At 45.9% G+C, this 14,072-nt stretch overlaps 1 protein-coding gene across 2 annotated transcripts in view; it reads left to right on the forward strand.

Annotated features, from left to right (window-relative positions):
- The window catches only part of LOC113482589 (cytosolic carboxypeptidase 6-like), a 969,074-nt gene extending 955,230 nt beyond the window's left edge, over positions 1 to 13,844 (forward strand). For both annotated transcript variants that reach the window (XM_026853353.1, XM_026853354.1), the window contains exon 13: positions 12,201 to 13,844. In XM_026853353.1, coding sequence (XP_026709154.1) covers positions 12,201 to 12,324 — 124 coding nt within the window. In that variant the 3' untranslated portion in view covers positions 12,325 to 13,844. The remainder of the gene's footprint in view (positions 1 to 12,200) is intronic.
- Positions 13,845 to 14,072: the final 228 nt, after the last annotated feature.

Genomic DNA, 14,072 nt, shown 5'->3' on the forward strand with positions numbered 1-14,072 from the left:
GGGTAATAACCTGAGGAGGGGAGCAGACCAGGAACCAGAGCTCCTATTTCATGGGAAACGCCATATTCAAAATCTGCCTCTGTTCTGAGAACACGGCAATGACACCTCCAAACTCAAAATTTCCAATTGAATGCATTTGGGCCAATTGGAATGTTTTATTTGGGTTTCAACTCTTAATAGCACAACCAAATATACTTTACATTTTGCAGTGGAAAAGCCAATTCCAAATTGGCAAGGAAGGCAGCTGAGCCTTGAAATTCACTTCCTTCTTCCCACTTTTACCCCCCCCCCCCTTAAAACAGTGTTGCTTGTTTGTGAAGCAACACTTTCCTACTGAAGATTTTGTAGTGATGCATAAGATGGATGTTAGAAATATCAGCCCAGACCATAAAGCAATTGCTAGAGTTCCTTCTGCAGCCTTTAAAAATCTTCTCGGTGCAGCCATTTTGGCAGTTCCTTATATACGTGGTCAGAGACAGCCTGACTGTTAGGTGTTTAAATGCCCAGCTTTGAGTTCATCTCTCTTTCTGTGTTCGTGATCTTGACACAACAGTTTAGGCTGGCTCAAGGAGGATTGTCAGCACTGCAGTTCTGAATGCTCTTATCTGCAGAGACCTGCAGGGTTAGCAGAGAAAAGCATTCAGCATCTTCCTCTCCTCCGGAAATTGAATGTATCATTTCTCTCAGACTCCCAGGGGCCACAGCCTCCAAGGCTAAAAACCCACAACTATTACTGAACCTAATTACCACCTGACAGCAAAGTGCTTTTCCGTACCATCATTCAGTTACCTCATCAAAAGGAATGTTTGTTTGCTTTCTTCATTTTAAATTAAAGAACCACTGACAGTGGTAACTGAAGCATTTTAATCTCATCAAATATCCATGTCCATCTCTATAGAGACAGCCACGCCAGCAGGGAAAGATACACATCTATAATCGGGTTGCACTGAGCAGATTTTTCTCGTTCCCCCACCAAAGCCTAATAGGGTGAGGGATCTTTTGTTTAGTGAGTGCTACCTCGCAGTAAAATCCTAAATACGGTAGATGTTCAGCCCAAAGCCAACAGATGTTTAAGGAATAGATTTTTAAAGATTCATGTTGTTAATTTCCTGATAGCTTTCAAATACCAGCTTTTCCCTGTAAGTAGACAAATGGCTTCTATTTGTATCCTGGGCTTTGTCACCTGACATTTGATCAGATCTTGTATATATATAAAATGTACATCAATGAAATGAAATTGTTCTTTGAAGCTGTCGTATTAACTGAAACCTGTCCAAAAGAGAATCTTGCAAACGGCTGGGAAACAGAAGGAAGATGGCTGTGGCTTTAAATATGCCTTGGCTAGGCAGTCGTACTAGGAAAGGATTGGAATATATAAAATGATACTAAATATCTGTGTAATCAGGACTAATTATATATCATGGTTATTAGCTTGAAACAGGACATGTTGTGCCCACAGTTTATGAAAATATATTAAAACATTACCAGATTCCACATACTCATTGAAAGAAAGCTGCAGAGTTAATAAATGTGTAAGGGACAACTAATTGGCTGCTTTGTCCCAGCCTACTACAGGCAGAAGAATTTCTGTTTGAGGGAATTAGTGCAGCCAAAATGTGTTGTAACGATAGCCCTGGAAATAGCAACAACCTGCAACACTTCCAGAGCAAATCTGACTGAAAGATCTTAAAGAAGGAAATATTTATGTTGGTATCACCACGTTGCAGAGAAGGAAACTGAGGCACAGGAAGGGAGAGACAGTCTTAAGAGTCAGAAATATGGCTGGTACCTAAATTTAGGCACCTTTCAAGAGTTTAGTCCACATAGGCTGTCTGGCAACAGCCATCCTAGAGCACAGGCAATGTGGGCTGTTCAGTGGGAATTGAATTAGGACCATCTGAAGCAAAAGGCAAGAACTGTTGAAACAGCTCTGGTTACAGAACCAGGATTGAGGCTGGAGCTAGGGTACCCCCTGCTATCCCATATACTTGTGCAGCTTATTTCAAGAGGTGAAGAGAAAGAGCTGTATCTGTATAAGGTGCTTATGTGCCTGTAAGTGAATTCAACTGGTCAACTGGAACTGTGGTTAAATTCCACCTGCCCTTGTCTACAGAAGCCCCTGGGACAAGTGTCACCTGTAGATGGGCCCTTCAGTTCCTCTCTGTGGAACTGTGCCCACTACCCTCCCAGAAACCAGGCTCCACTGACCTCCCAAGAGGCCACCGTGGAAGTGAGGTTTGGGCTGGAGCCCTCAAGTCTTTGCCAAGTCTGCCAGTGGGGAGGGGCAGTTGGGGTGCTGTGCTTTGTCCCTGAGTGGCTAGAAATTGCTAGAAATGAATGTTGAACCCATCATTGTGGTCTTTGAAGGGTTTGGGGTAAGCTTTGGTGCACCTAACTATGCACTGGGCAGTCGTGTTTCCTCCCAACATGTCCTCACCAGCGAGAGGAGGTGTTCACAGTTACAGGCCATAGACATCAAAAGTTTAGCAGCTTCTGCTCCCTCTGCAACCAAAGGAACCTCTGGGCAAACCTCAAATCCCCAAGTAGCTCAGATCCCTGAAAAGACCTCTGGACTGTGCACTGACTCTGTAGAGAGGCCAGACATGAAAATGAAATGCTTAAAGGGTTTTTTCTTAGCACCGTCTTTACTTCTTAGACAGTTTTTCCCCACCCTGTCCAGTATGGTTATTCTCCCATTCACCCTCCCTCCCACCACAGCTTATCCAGTCCCTTCCAGAACTCTTCAGCCCCTTCCCTCTGGCTGAGCTTCTTCCAACCTTCCCCCCAGTCCCCCAGCAGCCCGGCCCAGTGCCTGTGCAGGGTTTCCCACAGCCTGCAAGGGAAGGACAGGACTTGTTTCAAACAGTAACCCCAATGTGTCCTGCAGTCCTCAGCGTGGGAAGACCCTGTGATCCCAAACAAACAACCAATGCAGAAAGATAATGTCTGTTATCAGTATGCTAAGCAATTGTTTTCCTGAAGGTGATGTGTCTGTGGCAAGATAGTAAAAGCATCAATGACTCAGCTGGGGAGGGCAGGAAGGTTAGAATATTTTCCTGTGTGAGCTAATGAATTAAAAGCCTTGCTGAAAATGCTGGACATTTTCTGGAGTGACAAGCCAGTAGGCCTATGAATTTCTAACAGAGTAAAAGAGACTTCTGTGCTGCCTACAGAGGCTGCTGGAGAAGAAAGTGCTGCTATTTAGACATGCTTCAGAGAGGCTCAGGGAAGTCCATCCAGGACACAAAGAAGTCTCTTTAAGGTTGGGTTAAGTGGACACAGAGCAGGAGAACACAGTGCAGAAAGGGGCTGTCGGGTAGCAATGAAGGTTCATGCCCTTCTCTTGTTACTGTCCTTTTTTAAGCTGCTCAGTGACTAGCAAATTCTGCACACTGCACTCACTGGAAACCATTTGAGTGGTCTCCCTTGATGCTGCTGGTGGCACAGGGAGCTCTTCTTCTTACCAAGTCTCTCTCCTGCACTCACCTCTTTCTACTTGTGCCAGAGTAAAGGTTAAGATTGCTTGGGTTGAAAGTGAGAAAAGTAATCCACTGAAATCTTTGGTAAAAGGTGAAAAAATCGTAAGAGATTAAGAGAAAAATGAGTACAGCTCTAACAGAAAATGGTTAAGGTAGGAAAACAGAATTTTTGCTGAAAAATTCGCAAACGCCAGTCACCTTGCCCTGCCTTAAGTCCACCCCTTTGCCCACATCAGCACTGCTCTGTTCTTTCACTCTGGCTCATTGACTGTGCAGCAGAGCCCTGCTCCAGCACACATCAGCAGAGGAACTGTTGCCTCTTTAAACCACTAACATTTTTTTTCTGAGAGCCATCAGTTCCATGTTTCTCATTTTCTGGACACACTGGAGTTCAAATTATAGAAGTGTGGAGTGCTTACAGCTCTGGCTGAGGTTAGAGGAGCTGGGCTTTAAACAGAAACCCTGAAAAATCCCACCTGGGCCTTGCTAGTCATGCAACTCTTGTCTGCACCACGTTTTCCTATAGGTAAAACCCAGACTCTCTGCTTATAGTTGCTGCACTGACACATGAGAAAAAAGTCCATGAGAAGATGAATAATTCTGTCTAAGAGCAGGGATTTGATGGCATGAAGCAAATAATGCTTGGAGCACACTGAACAAAAAAAGGACAGATCAGAATATTGACTGGCCCTTCATTAATTGTCGTCTGTCCATCGTGCCCTGAATGAAGCAGCAGTCTTGCTGAAGAAAAAGTAGGCTGTGATGAGGTAATTAAAGACCACATCAGAAGCATATCCGCCAGGAGGTTGAATTAAAATTACTCTGACAGTCTTTATTCCGGCAATTCCTCCTTTTGCTGCTTGACTTTGCAGCCTTAATGATGATGTATGAGTTCACAGCTGCATATCCAGCAGGCTGGATAGGCCCATGGGACCGTCCCTTCATCGTCAGAGGTGATGGGCACCATCATCTGCATCATGTTGGGTTGAGCTCAGCTGGGGAAAGTCTTCCTGTGCATGGACACAGTCTGATCAGAGGCACTTCTGCCAGGACAACTCAGCCTTTCCAGTTTTGAGCCCCATCTTGACACTGAAGAGCTATGCCTAGAGGTTGTGTGGTCTTACAGACTCAGACTGATACCATCCCAGGGATTTGCTTCTTTCTGGCACCTTCTTCTATTCCACTGTCTCTGGGATTTTCTTCCCAGTCCACCTCTTCCCGTGTTTCAGAAAAACTCCTCTCTACACTTTTAAGCTCTGCCTTCAGGATTTCTGAGGTTTCACCTACATCTGGTAGGGCTTTCTTTGACCTGGACATGACTGACGTGAGAGCTGGGAGTGAAGTGAGCTGGGAGTGAAGCCACCTGTCTGCTTTATATAGATGGCTGCTTCTTGTCATTCTCTAGGGGCTCTGCTGATCCCCAGCTCACTTCTCCCAACCTTAAATCACTGTCTTGTCATCTTTTCCACCATTTTCAGTGGCTAAGAGAAGAGTCTAATAAACAGAAAAAATGTTCTAGACCAAATTTGATCTCAGTGCAACAGAGATCTGAAATACTCTACAGCTTCCAGGGCACAGTAGCATTGCAGTGCTCTGAGAAAAAGAAAAATAGGGCACCTTTTCTTTTTTTCTCAAGACTTGTCTCGCATGGAAGGAGATACTGCTGGTCATTTTTGAGCCATTCATTCCTTGGGCTTTGGTGACAGGGCATAAGCATGTGCTAGTATAGGAAAATATAGCCCAGTTAGCAAACTGGTTTGAATGAAATGTCTCTATGAGCCAAACAAACTTCACATTCTCCAACACGTGGGCAATGAGGCAGCTCACATGTCAGCTGCACATTTTAGCCACACTGAGGGGTTACACTGCTACTAAGAGCAAATTCAGAGGCTCAATTTGTGTGTGTGTATGGTTTGATTTTTTTTGTTATTGCAAAATAAAACTGATTTGAGTCTTCAAGGAGAAGTTCCCCAGAGCAATCTTGAAGATGTTTGTGGGTCTGGCCATCCCCTTTCCCCATAAAGAATACACACAGACTTTTCACCTAACCAAGGCTACTTGTATCACCAGGAGCTGACCCCACAACGCCCCTGAGGGAGTGAAGGGACACCCAAAAAGTCCCAAGGAACCAAAATTGTGCCAGTAGCATAAGCGCTACTGTCAATGCCTCTTGAATTGTGCAGACACTGCAAAGTAGTTTGTTTCCCTTCCTCCAGTGCTGCTCCCAAGAAAGGTCAGAAAAAAACACATATAATTTGTAGAGAAAGGAGGAAATGAGATGGGTGCAGGAAAACAAAGAGTCAGCTGCAGAACTCTCCATCACCATCCCTGCTCCCTTGGAGGGAGGATTGCAACCTATCTCAAGGCTTTCACCAAGACCTAGTTCATGGGTGTCCTATAGCTGTGTTGCTTTTGTAGGGACAAGTGGGACCAGACTGTATTTAAAACTCTTCCTTATGTACTGGCAGGGCTGGCCAGGGCTGCACTGGTGCATGATCCTACCAGCTAGCACCGAAACACCACCTCACAGACGGAGCCTGCATCCTGTTTTACCTGGCTCCCTGCATGTTCAAGCAGTGCAAAGCTCATACGAATGTCTAAAAAACCCCTTGTTTTACCCTCCCACGTTGGCTGGTGCTCCTTTAAAATGAAAATTAAAAAAAAAAAAAACACACTGCTGAGGAGTCAGACAACTTCAATCTGATTTCCAGGGCTGTAAATTGCATTAGTAATGGGAGCACTACTATGGTTTAAGGGCAAATTATATGTTTTGCCTCAAAAATTAATTTTTGTTTTTTCGCCATTCAGTATTGGTAATTATAATCTGTCAACTCACTCCCACACACGTCTGCAGGTTTTATGCAACTCTTGATACTTGTAGCTGTCGTTGAAGAAAACCTTTCAGGTTTTAAATGGTGACACATTTGCGTGGGTTCAATGAAAAGGATCCATTTGCAGAGTTTGGGGAGATTTGCAGTGCTTGGCCAGCTCCCAGCAGAGGGCTCACCAAAATATACCACATTACAACAATTACCTTGTCAAGCACTTGGGAACCAGAGTGCCGGCTGGAAGGATTTTACCCTGGATTTAAGCGCGCACACACACACACACACACACACTAAAGCACATGCAAACAGCCAAATACACCTCCGGTTTGGTCCTGCTTTCAGACAGTCCCCAAACAGAGGGTGTGTAAAAATACTTCAAGACTAGCCTGGGGAGCCAGTGTGCCTGACAGGTGGCCCAGCAGGAGAAAATAATCTGCATTACTGTATGAAGTAGATTGGGTCCATGTTAACAATCCCTTTCAAAATGAAGGTGCTGTCAGCTGATTTAATTTAATTTACTCTACCGTAATTTATTTTTGGAAATGAGCTAAATGAATAAATTGAATTATGGCTACTTTAACTCTGAAGGAGCATATCCACATAGGAGCTTACTGTGGTTTCACTAATCAGCTTTACATTTACACCCTAAATATATTTGGATTAGTTCTCACAGGCATCTTCATATAGATAGCCTGGAGATAACCACCTGTTTGTCTTTTCCTTCCCTGGGCTTGTTGCTCTGAGGAAGCCAGGGCTTATTAAGCAGATTTACAGCATTTGTGTCATTTCACGCCCTACCCCTGTCTGAACTTTCCCTGTATTTCTAAAGAGCAGGACAGAGCGCTCTGCTCTGAAAGCAGAGACAGCTGCTATGTGCAAGGTGGGCTGACATGGGTAATGTCTGATGTACAGAGCTTGTTAATCCCAGTATCATATTGCTAACTTGAACAAACTCAAGAGATCATAATTTTCTGCTACATCTCATCAGGTAAGTGCAACCCATTATTTCTCCTTAGGAAATAGGAGGACAGAAGACAAGACCAAACCTATTCTCATCCTCTTTGCAGCTTCCTGCTCCAGGGTCAGAAAAGATACACAACAATGGATGAGTCTGAGCCATGTGCACTGCTTGTAATTGTAGCTACTTCTTCTCTCCTGTGGTAATGTTCCAGTTACAAGCTAATTATTCCTGCCTCTGTGCACCGTCTCCGTGCTGAAGCAGGTATGCGGTGCTGCAGTGAGCTGGGGAAGGAGGGCAGGAACTGAGAGATGGACAACAGGTAGCAGGATGCCTTCTGTGGCAGAGGGAGAGACATTTGCAAACTCTCCTGGGGAGCAGCCTCGAATATGATGCCTTCTCTATAAGCAGCACGGACCAGCCCCTGCATTCAGAAAGGTAATGCCACAGGGTATGGACCTGATGAGATTTCCAGATAGTGCTGGGATCCTCCATACACCACATCAGTGGGTTTGTATGACCCAGAAGTCATAATCTGCTGTAATAGGCGGGTGGTCATCTGGCAAGTGTGAATTTGTGCTCACTGTCTGGAAACAGGCACTAGTGACTGCTTGGGGAAAAAAAAAAAAGTTAAGCCTGTGGTAATGGCTGAGGATTTCAGACCTTTGCTCTAACATTTCAAATTTGTTTTTATTGCTTCTAATTGGCCTTGCTTTGGAGCACGCACATTATCTAACTGCCAGGGCACTGGCTATCATTATCTGCTGGGCCATTTGATTTGTGTTTTTTATGTTTGAAACTTGTCAGACATTCCCAGAAAATACTGTGCTCCCCTTGCAGTGTCAAATATGGGCCTGGTTAATTGTGCATCCCTGAGAGTGAAGCTTCTGAAGTAATCAAGCATTGATTGTTTAGCTGCAGTGGACGCAATCGAAACGCATCTCTTCTGTGTGGAGGGGAAAGTGTAAAAATTAGATCAGCAGCTACATGACAGCAGCCAGATTTCTTGGTTTCAGGGATCAGAGGTTACCTATTTTCCAGCCTTGATGATTCATTTTTGATCCCACTCACGTGGCTTGGATAACTTCATTTTCTCCTCCTTTTGCAATTTAAACACAAATTTTCTTCTACTTTGGTCCTCTTTAATACACCAGCTGCAGTGTCACTAATTCAAATCTATTGCTCCCCACCTCAACTTGCTTCACCAGATGGAAACAAAAGTCATGAAACGTGTGTGTGAAAGAGCTCAAAATGCCACAGCGGCACAAGCGTGCCTATGGCAGTGGCTTTGTAAAGCTCAGCTCATCTAAAACATTAGCCTGGTTTGTAGGTCTGCTGATGCATTTTAAGATATTTAAGGTTTAAGGTTTCCTACTTAATAATCCAGATACAGTTGTTTCAGATGTGAACAAGTACACTGTGTTTGGAGTAAATGTGTATAGGGCTTGTCTTCCTGCAGACAGGCTGAGCGAGCTACAAGAAACAATAGGAATTATCCCCATCTTGCAAAATGTAAAAAAAAGTACTGGAAACACCAAGATGTAGACTTCAATGTGAAATATGCATCTGCTGTATTTATATAGAAGCAATTTGGCTGTTGAAATCAGAGGTTGGCATTTTTTTCCTATGGGGTTCTGTAACTCAAAATTGTGTTGAGATCAAGCATGTAGTAGGGTTTTTTTAGCTGTAAAGGTGAATGTATTCAGATTATTCAAGTGGTGATTTTTTGGATGTACAATTAGTTGACTAAGAGATGTGGTATAAATTTGGTATGGTAATTGCTATGCCTCTGAGATTTCGATTTGCAAAACGGTTTGCGTGGCTGCAAGATTAACTGTTGTATGTGCGACAAGCACGCAGCAGAGTTGTGATTTGATGACTGTCAACTGGCTGTATGTCCAAAAATATCACTTTGTCACAAGTACCTGATGTGAACAGAGTGGTTGATACTCACGATGTTTCGGTTTGGTGGATGCCTGGGTGACTGCTAAAGAAGGCCAGTGTCTGAAAGTCCCACCTGCAAGTGTTGTTGGTTAGAGGGGATTTCCTTTTTCTGTGTTACCCAGATCATGAAGAAGGATGGAGGTTTAAGATCCATTTTTATCCTCTTTGCATGTTTCATATTATATCATTTCCTGCACTTGCAGTGAGGAGAATGGGGATGACGTTCAGCAGCACTGATCTAGTGGACTGGACGCATGGGCGCGGAGAACTCAGTGTCTGTAGGGAAGAGGAGGCTCAGCGCGGCCGGAGCCGAGCCCTGCCTGCCCGCCAGCGCCAGGAGCGGGCAGGCAGCTGTCAGCAGTGACACGGGCAGTGCTGATGCAGCCCCAGGGCAGGGGATGCACGGACTGACTGGCTTTCCGATGTTTTGTGTGACTCTCTGGTCCACAGCTGGTGCTGTGTTTGAGTCTCCAGAGTTGTCTAGGAACATGTCAATGTAATTATACACAGAACCAGAGAAACCGCTTGTTCTCACTTCAGTGTGCCTTTCAGGTCTCCCTCCTCAGGTCCTAATTTATTTATTTTTGTCTCAGTGTTTATCTCTTCAAAACACCACTGTGCCTTAGGTTGGTGATTGAACTGTGGAGATGCAGTAGAAGCTGAACTGGTGGCAGCTGTGACAGCAGTGAGGAGGGGAGGGCTGGTGGACGTAAAGCCCTCTAAGCCCTGTGCCCCATTGGCTCCTACATTATTTCAGTTCTTTCCAAATGTATTTTAAAACCTCCTTCTGCAAATAAAAGCAGAAGCACTGACAAACACACACTTGTGTGGTAGGGAAGGCAGGTTTCTCTGTGTTGCTATGACAGGCAGGTTTAGAGGGGCCCAGTTCCTCAGGGGTGAGTCAGGGTGGGAGCGATCAAGAAACCTGGGTTTCTGGCTCAGCGCTTTTCCTTTCAGTTCTCCCCCAGTCTGCTGCATGGCCTTGAGTAGGTCACTTCACTTTTGGTAACATAGCTATGTGTATGGACAGGTCCTCCCCTTCCTAGTGTTTGTGTCTCAGTATGGAGTGGTACAGCACCAACACCAGGTTGGCATGGGTCTCCAGCTGCCATAACAAATATTAGAGGGAGCAGGCTGAGTGCTTAAAGAATAGATCAGGCACAAGTAGAGGACCCTCTTCATTTGTTCTGCCGTGACAGGGGGAGGTAAATGAACAAAATTGGCAAGGCATGGTGGGTACTGGGGGGGGACAGGAGCTGAGTGGACACCCCGACAGCTCATTGGAGCCCCTTGGCTGCTGTGAGCAGGGCTGACAGCGCAGTTTGATTTCCTTCCTCGGGATGGGGATCAATACTCAGGTTTTCCTGCTTTTACAGAGAAGCCATCAAAAGGTATATCTGCTTTTACAGCCGCAGTGCAGCCAGCTTGAGGAGGGAAGGTAATTCACGCTCTGCCAAGGTAAGTGGGAGTTGCAGCACATGGGGCTCGAGCTTGGTACATGTAGGGGATGGAGATGGCTGGTCAGAGCTGGTAGCGTTTGAGGTGAGTGCGGAGGAGCTCCACTCTTTGCCGGTAGTCCACAAGTTGTCGGGATGCCTTGGCTGCCAGCGGGCAGCCAAGAGCTGGTTCCTCTGGCTCCTGGTCCCAGCGTTTGGCTCAGAGGCGCCTTTGCCGTTCCAGTGCAACACACCAGTGCTGGTAGGTGAAGATCCCTGCTCTGGGACAGCCCAGTGCTGGCTGAGTCTCCCTGAGTGAGGGATGGTGCTGCAGGACTCACACCCCTTGTCATTCAGCCTCTCATCAAAGCGAGATCTCAAAGTTCAACAGTGAGTTGTGCCAACTTTTTCCGAGGCCTGGCTCTGTCCAGCAGCCCAGGGCTGAGGCAGTCCAGTCACTTGTGCCTGTCTTGCTGTGAAACACAAGTGTGGCACGACCCAGAGGGTGGAGAGGCAGTGAGAGCACTGGGCTGTGAGGTGCAGGATTTTAATTAAGGCCTCCGAGCAGAGGCTGTAGAAGTAAATAGAACAGAAATGTTATGGAATTAACTGATAACAAAGGATAGATGTTTACTTTTTCTTAAAGTAGCAAACATTCATCATGCACACCATAAACACACACCCAGCAGCACTTTGTCTGGGAAACAAGTAGTGAGATTTATCAGGAACCAAAGCCTTACAAAGTAGGTCTGTTCCCCCAGACAAGCTGCAGGAAGCTGAGGAGCTGTTTCTGTGGTGCTGAATTGTGAGGATCTCAGTTCTTAGCCTGTGAACTCCTGGGGCATCACTGTAGAAGTATTACTTTGTATTTAGCATAACTCTGCTGCTTTTGAGGCCAGTAGTTAAACTCCCACTGCTCTGCTAGGACTGCAGCCCAAAAGGTGCGCTGGAAACGCCACACTCCAAACTATAGTGACAACTAAAGCTTTGCATAACTTAGATAATTGGAGTTAACGGGCACGGTGAAATATCCACACAGCAGGAGTCTGTCACGAAAGAATTTGGCCCCAGCTATGAACACCCCTGGCAGTGGGGGCAATCCAGTGGTGAGCAGACCCGTGAACCCAGCTGTCCTGTGAACGGTATATGCCCCCGAAGGAAATGTTCACAGTGATACGAGGGCTGTTAATGAGCAGAAATGAAACGAAACATTTCAGGCAGGTGGGAGCCGCGGTGAGGAGAAAACAGTGGTAAGTGCATTACCCAAAGGGAAGCAGTGGGGCCCTTCTCTTGGAGAGCTCAGAGCTAGAGCAAAGCCCTTGAAGTCTCCTGGAAGGACTAACTGTGCTCTGGCCAGAGGAGGATGGCACCAGCTGGTCTTTAACCACCTCTAATTTGTCTCGAGCTGCCAAAGCCTTCCTTACAGATGCACTTCACTGTGAGACTTTACACATGGCTTCTCCTCAGAGCACACGCCACACACGTCCTACCTGCTGCTGAAACACCACAGTGTTTTACAATACCTGTCCTCTCTCTCTCTCTTTTCCTTTGGCAGGAAGGAAAAACTGCCTCTTTTTAAATGTACTCCCCAGCGGGGCCAAGGGAACAGCCATGCTGGCGGCAAGCCAGAGAAGAGGAGCCAGGCACGTCTGAAGGACCAGTCTCTCGCCACGCGATGAGAGGAGAGGAGAGGAGGGCTGGTCTGTGGGGTGAGGTGGAGGAGCGTGTCGGGGTCTGGAACTGATGATGTTTCTCTTTTTTTTCCCAGAAAAGTATTTCTAAGATAACAAATCGTCCAAGGGGGAAAGAAGGAGAGGGAAATTAGCTAGAAATTTTACTATTGATTCTTTTTTATTTATAGATGGTAAATCAATTCCAGGGTGCTTTTTTCTTTTTTTTTTTTTTTTCTTCATCTCTGGGAAAAAAAAAAAGAGTGACCCGATAGATTTACAGAAATCATTTGCGGTGGCTGAAAAGCTATTTGTTAAAATGAGAAAGCTTCCCCTTCCTCCACCAGTCTCACTCTCTTTCTTTAAAGGGGTAATCCATACAATGAGCTAACGAGGGAGTCCTGGCTCCCCTGCTGCACCATGTGATGTCTCCCCTTTTAGTGTCAGGCTCAGAAGTTCTTATGCCAATTGCATGTGCTAGCCCTGTTAGCTTGCATTAAGAAAGCCTGATAAATAGCTTCTGGGAGTCAGGCAGGCGCTCCTCAGTGTGCCGTTTATCATCTGCTGCATGGTTAGGTTTTTTGCTCTTCTGTCAGATCATTTGAGGAAAGGAGTCATATGAGAAATGTTACTGTCAGGCTGCAGGCATGAAACTCACTGCAAGACCTGTCTAACAGGCAGGAGCCTTGGTCCCCCAGCAAAAACTAGGTGGGGTCTAGAAAGACTGGACTTCCCAACAGATGTACGGCTGAAGCAGTGTGAGCCTGGGGTAGTGCTGAAAGGGATGAACAGTGTCATGCCACTACTGTAAGAAATACCAAGTAAAACCTCACCACCTTCCCATTACATGGACAGCATGTGAACTCCCTGCTGGAAGCCACTGTCACTAGGCAGGCTTGTCTCCTGTGCTGTGTGACTAACTGAAACATCTGCCAGTGATGTGGATTTGAAGTGTGAGGCCAGTGGTTCTCAAACTGGAGAGTAAAAGTGAATAAAACCCTGAGGGGTATCCAAGCATCTCTCAGGGGATGGAAGGGGAGAGTGCCTCTTGCCAACCCATCAGAAGCCTTGGGAAGCAGCTTCTCTCCACTGTCTTCTGCTAGAAGTTGGGCTGCAATGGTGACTTGGAGGGAAGAGGGTGCCAAGACCCAGTGGATAGAGAGGGAAAGGATGAACCAGGCTGAGGGTGAAGAAACATGTGAAACAAGTCTGAATGAGCTCCTCTTGGTGTGGGGTGGTCCTAAAGAATTAGTAGCCCCACACACTCCATTCTCTAATAAAAGAGCTGTGTTGGTTGCTCCTCAATTCTTTCCCAGGACTTCAGTGCGATGATCTAAGAATAGAGTCAGGCTCAGCTGGGTACTTGTGCTGGCCTGTGTGTAAGAAGAATGCATCCTGGGGATAAATAGGAAGGTATGAGAAGAACTGAGAATTATAGGCTAAGACAGACCTTCTAGGTAATTTAAATTTACTGTTCCTTGTGAAAGTACTCCTTGATTCTTCAGCAATGGAGACCTGGTGGCAAGGCCTGAGCATGACCAACGCTGAACCAAGGTGTGATCCTAGGAAGAACTGAAAGCAGCTTGAGTTGCATTCATGCAGCCAGGAAGATAGGCCCTCATATGTGCTCGTCTGTCTTTGATTATGGCTCCCATATCTGTATCTCAGTGGACAGAAGGGAGTTGTGTGTGAAGCCCTTAAGCTCCTTTCCATACAAGTAAACGCAAAGAAAGCAGGGTCAAGGCTGAGGTCTGCTT

This window comes from Athene cunicularia (genome assembly GCF_003259725.1).
Source record: "Athene cunicularia isolate RWA chromosome 8 unlocalized genomic scaffold, athCun1 chr8_part1, whole genome shotgun sequence".
Classification (NCBI taxonomy): Eukaryota; Metazoa; Chordata; class Aves; order Strigiformes; family Strigidae; genus Athene; species Athene cunicularia.